This window comes from Electrona antarctica, assembly GCF_951216825.1.
Source record: "Electrona antarctica genome assembly, chromosome: 13".
Classification (NCBI taxonomy): Eukaryota; Metazoa; Chordata; class Actinopteri; order Myctophiformes; family Myctophidae; genus Electrona; species Electrona antarctica.
In genome coordinates this window covers 43,720,339-43,730,338 of record NC_136794.1, presented here as the reverse complement: position 1 = coordinate 43,730,338, position 10,000 = coordinate 43,720,339, and the positions used below count along the sequence as shown (strand labels likewise).

The window sequence follows — 10,000 nt, the reverse complement described above, 5'->3', positions numbered from 1 at the left end:
CTTAAAAAGTACGTAATTTATTCTAATTGTTGTTATTGCAATTTACGAGCTGCGTTCGCTTCCCGCGTTTGCGCGTCTTACTTGTTATTATCATTAGTATTAATTACCTTGGAGGCCAGCAGGATGGCTCCTAGCACGATGCGTTTCCAGTTACTAGGGCAGATGTCCAGCTCCGCATAGGTCAGGAGACGCTCCAGGTACACCTGCATGTGAGAGGAATGGAGACACATGAGACCTCCAGGTACACCTGCATGTGAGAGGAATGGAGACACAGGAGACCTCCAGGTACACCTGCATGTGAGAGGAATGGAGACACAGGAGACCTCCAGGTACACCTGCATGTGAGAGGAATGGAGACACATGAGACCTCCAGGTACACCTGCATGTGAGAGGAATGGAGACACAGGAGACCTCCAGGTACACCTGCATGTGAGAGGAATGGAGACACAGGAGACCTCCAGGTACACCTGCATGTGAGAGGAATGGAGACACAGGAGACCTCCAGGTACACCTGCATGTGAGAGGAATGGAGACACAGGAGACCTCCAGGTACACCTGAATGTGAGAGGGATGGAGACACAGGAGACCTCCAGGTACACCTGCATGTGAGAGGAACGGAGACACAGGAGACCTCCAGGTACACCTGCATGTGAGAGGAATGGAGACACAGGAGACCTCCAGGTACACCTGAATGTGAGAGGAATGGAGACACAGGAGACCTCCAGGTACACCTGCATGTGAGAGGAATGGAGACACATGAGACCTCCAGGTACACCTGCATGTGAGAGGAATGGAGACACAGGAGACCTCCAGGTACACCTGCATGTGAGAGGAACGGAGACACAGGAGACCTCCAGGTACACCTGCATGTGAGAGGAATGGAGACACAGGAGACCTCCAGGTACACCTGCATGTGAGAGGAATGGAGACACAGGAGACGCTCCAGGTACACCTGCATGTGAGAGGAATGGAGACACATGAGAAGACCACGCTGAGATGGACAGAGTTGGTATCCAAATGGACCATTGTTAGATCTTTAACTCTTGAGAATGAAACCAAAGAAATGAAACCAAATGGACCCTTCCGGGGTCCATTTGGTTTCATTTTAAATTAAATTATTGTAGTTAATAATTAGGCGATGATGTAATAATTGTGACAGGCCTACACATGTAACCAAATGGACCCTGCTTAGCAGAAATCTAAATTAAAATACAATACACGGAAATTAAAAACAAAAAGATAATGGCTTCTGTTCACGGCTTTCAGGAGTTTCAACAAATTCACATTTTGTGTCAATCATGAAGAACTTTTTTTCTCCACAGAAAATGACAAAAGGTCTTCCTGACCTTAATATCACTGGCTGAGTTTGTAGGGGTTTACTGCCCTCAGGTGGCCAGAAGGTGAATGACAACAGCTGCATCAATGGCACTAACTCAGAGGTTGATTGCTTCTCAACTTTCATTTGTTCAAGTCAATTACTATTGGTCCATTATAGATGGTATGTGCGTGACATCATCATACCCAGAGGTTATGCGGGAACGCCTACGGAGTGGCAAACAACTACTTTCTGGCTTCGACAGCCCATACATCCACACAGAAAAGTCCTATCTGATTGACAGCCCATACATCCACACAGAAAAGTCCTATCTGATTGACAGCCCATACATCCACACAGAAAAGTCCTATCTGATTGACAGCCCATACATCCACGCAGAAAAGTCCTATCTGACTGACAGCCCATACATCCACACAGAAAAGTCCTATCTGATTTACAGCCCATACATCCACGCAGAAAAGTCCTATCTGATTGACAGCTCATACATCCAAACAGAAAAGTCCTATCTGATTGACAGCTCATACATCCAAACAGAAAAGTCCTATCTGATTGACAGCCCATAGAGACACACAGGGACTACAAATTTCACGCCCCCAAATGAGACAGCGGCCCCACTTCTGGTCCGTACAAATTACTTGTACTTGCTGTTATCAAAGCAAAACTGGGCTTCCATAACACCTCAACAGTGCCACAGGCTGATCACCTCCATGCCACGCCCCATTGATGAAATAATTTGTTTAAAAGTAATTAAGTTAAAAGTATTAACTGCATACATTAATATACTTTTCAGCACACAACACACACACACACACACACACACACACAGGAGCTCACCAGAGTGACGATGGCACACTCTGCAGTGAGCTGTGCAGCGCTGAACAGTGTCCTGACGAAACGGTAGATGATCTTGTGTTCCGGATCTACACGCGAGTAGTCCTCTGGAATTGGGTCTCTCTACAGGACGGACACGCACACGCGCACGCACGCACGCACGCACGCACACACGCACACACGCACACACACACAGTTAAGAGTTAAAAAGGTGTTGAAATGTTCTTTAAATATCATGTAACTACATAATGATAAAAGAGTGCATAGGCTGTATGTGTTTTATTTGAGGGTAAATCCTAAAGTAACCTTTTCAGAAGAAATTGGCAATATTACATTACACGTTATATAAAAAATATATAGAAAAAATATAGAAAAACAAAAAAGAATAATCAGTGTGTTTTTCTTTGCGTTGTTGTTCCTTACTTTATCATTCAAAAATATGTTATTGGGAAGTTCATATTTAGTGAATTGTCTAACATTGTTGTGATACAAAACAAGTTCATCATTGTATCCGTGCTGTGATTGGGTACTGGCTCGGTGAAACCAGCCACTCACACAGATAGGATGTAACTTCTCATCGAAGATGTCCAGAGATCTGTTCGAGTCCCTGCAGGAGAGGAGACGAGGAGACAGGAGAGGAGACGAGGAGGCAGGAGAGGAGACAGGAGAGGAGACGACACAGCGGTCAATGTTGGACTTTTTGGGTTTCGTAAAGATCAGATTTAAATGAGATTCGCCTCTGCAGGGCTTTGACACTAAGGTCTCAGAGGGACTGTTCTACTGGCCCAAAGGTCATTAAATACAAGTACAGGTCATATTCTACTGGCCCAAAGGTCATTAAATACAAGTACAGGTCATGTTCTACTGGCCCAAAGGTCATTAAATACAAGTACAGGTCATGTTCTACTGGCCCAAAGGTCATTAAATACAAGTACAGGTCATATTCTACTGGCCCAAAGGTCATTAAATACAAGTACAGGTCATGTTCTACTGGCCCCAAAGGTCATTATCAAATACTAGTACAGGTCATGTTGTACTGGCCCAAAGGTCATTAAATACAAGTACAGGTCATGTTGTACTGGCCCAAAGGTCATTATCAAATACTAGTACAGGTCATGTTGTACTGGCCCAAAGGTCATTAAATACAAGTACAGGTCATGTTGTACTGGCCCAAAGGTCATTATCAAATACTAGTACAGGTCATGTTGTACTGGCCCAAAGGTCATTATCAAATACTAGTACAGGTCATGCCCACTGGACAAAGTAAATTGTCCATTTAAAAAACTACCCAATACATTGTGATGCTAATGACAGTAAAACAATATATACATTGTGATGTATACGACAGTAAAACAAGGATAAACTGTTTAAAACGATGACCCACCTGTTTTTGATGTGGTAATATATTGCTAACGTCACACTGTGGGCAGAAGAAGAAGAAGAAGAGCAAGCACGTCAGTTTGGGTCAGGTTTCATTTTCATGTGACTTCAAACCATTGGACGGACGGGGGCGCGCGCGCATGCACGCACGCACGCACGCACGCACGCACGCACGCATGCACGCACGCACGCACGCACGCACGCACGCACGTGCTCTCAAAAAGAGTTAAATAATTGTTAAACATCTGCATCAGATTTACCAGAAGTCTACACAATTATAGAATGTAGAGGAGTTGTTATTTTGAAAAACCTTTGCCTGTTATCTCTCTTAATGATAGCAACATCAATGCAGGATGGAATTGTGGACAAAATATTATCCAACGATTACAAAATATTCTTCAGTTCTGGGTAGGGATGGAGCTTGTTAATTGTATTGATAAGGCTTATCGAGCCGGGTTCTTATCGAGCCGGGTTCTTATCGAGCCCACTATTGAGCATTTACTATTATTTTGTGAAAAGACGGGAGACGACAATACATTCTGAACAGAACCAGTATCTTTAACTATAGGGCCTTCAAATACAGTACCTTTCTAACAGACGGAAGGCAATTGACCTTTTTAACCAATAAAATAATATTTAAGAAACTGATAACTGGTTAATATGTGTACAGTCACCTTGAAAGCGTAATTTTGTTTACCCGGACAGCGCTGGTTGGCAGGTATCAATACACGTGCGTGCGTGCGTGCGTGCGTGCGTGCGTGCGTGCGTGCGTGCGTGCCCCACCCACCACTTGATGGTGCTCTTGAGGTTGGGCTGGCTGATGGTGCTGTCGTCTATGAAGATGGTGGAGCAGGAGCTGTACTTCTTAGAGAGCGTACCGGGAGACACCTGCACACAAAACAAACGCACCTTAGAGAGCGGACCGGGAGACACCTGCACACAAAACAAACGCACCTTAGAGAGCGGACCGGGAGACACCTGCACCCAAACAAATGCACCTTAGAGAGCGTACCGGGAGACACCTGCACACAAAACAAACGCACCTTAGAGAGCGGACCGGGAGACACCTGCACACAAAACAAACACACCTTAGAGAGCGGACCGGGAGACACCTGCACACAAAACAAACGCACCTTAGAGAGCGGACTGGGAGACACCTGCACACAAAACAAACGCACCTTAGAGAGCGGACCGGGAGAAACCTGCACACAAAACAAACACACCTTAGAGAGCGGACCGGGAGACACCTGCACACAAAACAAACACACCTTTCATTTACTGTGATCATTTAACTCACTGCAGCTTGTCAGCAACGCGGCAGGACCCCCAGGGACCCCCGGGGACCCCCAGGGACCACCAGGGACCCCATCCCTATTCCCAAAGCCTAAATATATTTTTTGAGTAGCGCTAGCCCCTTCTATATCCAGCTTTTGGTGTGTGTCCACAAACGTTGTCCTACACAAACATTACATTTACAAGTAAGACGCGTAAACGCGGGAAGCGAACGAAGCTGTTGTGGCAGTCTGACACACACACACGTAGAGACCTCTGTATTGTTCCAATTTCAGTTGCCCTCTGGTGGCGGGCGGGTGGTGTTACAGCGTGACACACACAGACAGACAGAGTTTTGGCCAGCTTCTATAGTTAGTGCTCACTGCTCACTTCGTTCGCAATTACTTGCGCAAGCAGAGGGTTTGTCCGGCGCTTTGATGCGTATGCCGTGGTACATATACTGATTTCGAGAGTGACGTGATGAAGATATGTACCAAAGATATGTTTCAGTGTCGGGTGGTAATGCCTCTACTGTACAAAGCAAAGCAAAGCAAAGTTACTATATTTACCCAGGGTAACTGGACTAAGCATCAGATACTTGTTTACAGCCAGGCCCTGCTCATAGAACATTTCATGGTAGTGGTTCAATGCCTTGCTCAATACTTCAGCGGTGGTAATTTTAACGTGCCGGTCCGGGGATACGAACTGGCGACCTTCCGGTATCAAGACCGCTCCGCAAACCGTTCGCCCACCGCTGCCACTAACCACGAGCATACGCATAAAAAACCCAGCCGACCACAGTACAGTACTTTTCAACTTACATATACAATACATACATACGTTACCTGTTAGCTAACCAATATTGACACATATCGTAATTACGTCACCATTGACAGCCAGTTATAACCAAACTTTAGTATTTAATGTCTTGTGTTTTACAGAGAGGTTGAGATTTGAAAGTTCGTAGCAGTCGACAGTACTTGCGCACTAGTAGGCCATTTATGGCGTTTAATGTTTGTGTTTGCACCGTTTGTTTCACATCACCATTACATCACCTAATCAACATGAGTTAGACTTTAATATATTAGCACCCCTCACTTCACACAGGTGTGATTTTTTAAATGATGTTTAGACATTTCTTCCTATAAAGAAATGCCAAAAAGAGGGTTTGTGTTTAACCATGTTCACATCTTCCAGACGATACAGTTGGGAGTAACATCATTGGTTGTTCTACGTAATGATGACATCATCAAACAACACCACGACCATATCCTTTATAATGATTCATCAACTACATAAAAACAGCATTCAGCAACTTTTACCAACGGATGAAGCATCTAAAAACTTCTGATCTTTAGTTTAATAGTTTTGACTGCTGCCTATAGCTTGCGGGATTCAATTGTTATTTTGAGAGGGAGAACAATATTAATCAGTTCCTTGACTGGCCCAACCCCTGTGTGGATTTGAACTGGAACCAGTAAGTTACAGTGCAAACATTATAGGACTCTTTTACAGAGCAAGACTTTGCAAATCCAACTTGATCTAATCTGTGAGAAATGTTCTGCTGCTGGACGGAGCATCTGCAACATGCACCAAAAAGATGTAAATATGCTGCTGTGTCAGTGAAGCACAAGCTGTACGTCTTTAGAGAACTCTGTGACGGTGTCAGGAAACGTACCGATGTGAATGTTTTCAACACGTCGTCTTTACGCTGGGTGAAGTTAGTAACAACTGGAAAAAGATTTGAGGTCGGCATCAGTCTTGTCGGGTACACGCCTGTACTGATAGGAGATATCGTCTACATCTTGGGAGGGTGTCAGTGTCATTATGACACAAGACTCAGAGCTGTTAAGTGCGGTTATTATCGCACAAAGGAGTGGCACAATGTGATGTGTGCATTTAACGTGGACACCCACAGATGGTTCAAGCCTAAGGTTTCTGGAACTGTACCGTGGGAGAGGATCTACCACTCGGCCTGTGTCTTGAGGAAGGTTATGTTTATCTATGGAGGACAAACCAGGGAATGCCCGCCCACGCTTACTAATGACATCTACAAGTTGGACACCTCCACAATGGTCTGGTCTTTAATCAACACCAAAGGCACTCGTCCACGGGCTTCTTGGCATCACTCTGCAACCATCATCGGGAAAAAGATGTTTGTGTTTGGGGGCGGCACGGACGGAGGAGGCTACAGCAAAACAAGAGTGTTTGACACAGAGACTAACCGTTGGCTGACGGTTAGTCGGCTGTTGCCTTCTGCACAGCCGCCTCCAGAAGATCGCTGGAGTCACTCTGCCTTTGCCTACAATGGAGAGCTTTACATATTTGGTGGCTTCAAAATAGAGTACTTCAACGATCTGTGGAAATTAAATCCATAGACCTTCTCCTGGAAGAAGGTTGAGCTCAAGGGGAAACGCCCCAGTAGGATGTACAACATGTGCTGTTGCATGGTGGGAGACCGTGCGTTCCTCTTCGGAGGAGACGACGCACCCAATGACCTGTGCATCTTGGACTTCTGTCCTAGTCTGAAGACATTATGCAAGCTGGCGGTTATTCAGTATGATCTGCAGCGGTTGGAACTTCCACATAACATCAGGTGGGAACTGGCAGCCAGGAACTGGCAGCCATGACTACAAAAAATCACTGTACAGTGGTATTGTGGTCGGCTGGACATATACTGGATGTTAATGGTGACGAAATTAAGATATGTTTCAATGTCGGGTTATAACTGGCTGTCGATGGTGACTAGGGCTTGGTGCAATAACCGCAATATCGCCATACCAGTATGTAACGCACACCGCGGTATCGGGTTCATTACCGCTGTAAAATTCAAAAATTAAAAACCTTTTTTTTTTTTTTACTTTTTTTTTGTCCGTGCTGTTCTGGCGACCTAGGTTCTAGGCCTACAAGTGCATATTGTGTGATATGTGGGTTGGCCAACATAATAAACGGAATCAGTGAGGCTCAGTCTAATCATGTCAGCAATAATGTTAACTCATGGCGGAGCGGCTGGAAGTTGGCAGCGGTGGCCTAAGGGTTAGAGGAGCGCCCTTGTTGCCGAAAGGTTGCTGGTGATTGTCATCACTCACCCAACACCGCTGAAGTGCCCTTGAGCAAGGCACTGAACCCCCAACTGCTCCCCCTGGAGCTGCTTAGTGGCCAACAGTATAAGACTGTGGTTGTACTGGTCAACTCCCAGGTGTGTGTGTGTGTGTGTGTGTGTGTGTGTGTGTGTGTGTGTGTGTGTGTGTGTGTGTGTGTGTGTGTGTGTGTGTGTGTGTGTGTGTGTGTGTGTGTGTGTGTGTGTGTGTGTTTCTATGTGCAGGGCGTTGCTGAAAATGAGCACTTGTGCTCAGCTACTACCCTGGGTAAATAAAGGATATTAAAAAAAATGCATCATATATCAAATTTGGCTCAGCAATCTATAGTCAGTTAACTTGGAACTTTAACTTTGGCCTCAGGGTTTCCTACGGGTGCCGTCTCTATTAATATATACTCTAAGGGACTAGTCTTTGGCAATACCGCTAATATCACAGAGTCTGCTATATTTGAAAAATCTTGAAAATGTGGCACAAATCTTTGAATATATATATTCTTACAGAGCGAATGTTTATAGCCCAGATCTTTGCTTCTTGGGGGTCCCTGGAACAACATATTTCCAGATGGGGGTCCATGGAACAACATACAGATAATTCTGGGACTCCTTGACATGAAATATTGTGAGAATCACTGACGTAGTAACAGGTTTTTTTAATACATTTTGTAGAATCTGGCCTCAGGTCCACTGTTGTTTTTGGCAGCAAATTTTCATTTTAGTTTTAGTCATAGTCTCTTGAATAGTTTTCATTTAGTTTTAGTCACATTTTAGTCACCTGGAATGTTTTTGTGTTGTGAGCTTGTAGATCTGCTATTTTCAGCATGCAACCATGTGTAAAATGACTTATACTGGATCTCTTGTCCACTAGTCCCTTCCTAACCTTTTTGTCTAGTTTTTATCTGTTGACAAAATTGTCAATACATTTAGTCTTAGTTTTAGTCACCACAGCTTAGTTTTCATTTAGTTTCCATTGGGTTTCCGTCAGTGGTCAAAATCTGGGTGGGGAAGTGATTGTCATCACTCACCCAACACCGCTGAAGTGCCCTTGAGCAAGGCACTGAACCCCCAACTTCTCCCCCCCAACTGGCTTAGTGGCCAACAGTATAAGACTGTGGTTGTACTGGTCAGCTCCCAGGTTTGAGTGTGTGTGTGTGTGTGTGTGTGTGTGTGTGTGTGTGTGTGTGTGTGTGTGTGTGTGTGTGTGTGTGTGTGTGTGTGTGCGCGTGCGTGCGTGCGTGCGTGCGTGCGTGCGTGCGTGCGTGCGTGCGTGCGTGCGTGCGTGCGTGCGTGCGTGCGTGCATGCGTGCGTGCGTGCGTGTCTGTCTGTCCTATGTGCAGGGTGTTGCTGAAAATGAGCACCTGTGCTCAGCTACTTCCCTGGGTAAATAAAGAATAATAAAAATAACATTTAAAAAAAGGTAGGCGACGAACATTTTTTCGTTTTAGTTTTAGTCGACAAAAACAACACTGCTCAGGTGAGGATGACATCGGGACACTTACGTGGCTGACGTGGTTCAGGTGGTTGCTTTTCCTCTTGTCTCGTACTGGAAAAGACAAAGACAAATATTTGGTTAGAATTCACCCCAAAGAGGCATGCGGCGCTGCGCAATGTCGCTGAACACGCTTAACCCTTCACCGTTGTGTTAGTTTTATGTTTTGTTATAATAAACAAACTGTGCCGGCGATATTGTCATGGATTGTATGTGTGGTTTACGATGAGTCAGTCACTGATATTTGATACGGTCTGTTTCTGGCGAGAATTTAATTTAACCCATTTTGGGCGGGAACCCCTTTGGTGTTTTAAACACCACCGAGTGGCGCGCTTGTAGGTCTGCTATTTTTGAAAAATCGTGAAAATGTGCGTGCAAATCTTTGAATATATATACTTTCACAGCGAACATTTTTAACTCAAATCTTTGCTTCTGTCGGGGTCCCTGGAACAACATATTTTCAGATGGGGGTCGGCGGCCAAATACATATAATTCTAGGGGTCCTTGACATGAAATATTGAGCACCACTGATATAGAAACATGAGGTTTTTCAGATTTGTATTGTTAATTTCGACGTCAGGTCTAAATGGGTTA

General features: G+C 44.9%; 1 protein-coding gene across 1 annotated transcript in view; it reads right to left on the bottom strand.

Moving 5' to 3' along the window:
* Window positions 1–10,000, bottom strand: part of LOC306935006 (cyclin-Y-like protein 1) — a gene marked incomplete at its 5' end in the record, with an annotated part of 44,973 nt that overhangs the window by 23,567 nt on the left and 11,406 nt on the right. Inside the window, 7 exons of the mRNA XM_079517828.1 lie at window positions 108–203; window positions 2,171–2,290; window positions 2,723–2,774; window positions 3,552–3,587; window positions 4,335–4,411; window positions 4,457–4,480; window positions 9,417–9,460. Of these exons, the coding sequence (XP_079373954.1) occupies window positions 108–203; window positions 2,171–2,290; window positions 2,723–2,774; window positions 3,552–3,587; window positions 4,335–4,411; window positions 4,457–4,480; window positions 9,417–9,460 (449 nt within the window). The remainder of the gene's footprint in view (window positions 1–107; window positions 204–2,170; window positions 2,291–2,722; window positions 2,775–3,551; window positions 3,588–4,334; window positions 4,412–4,456; window positions 4,481–9,416; window positions 9,461–10,000) is intronic.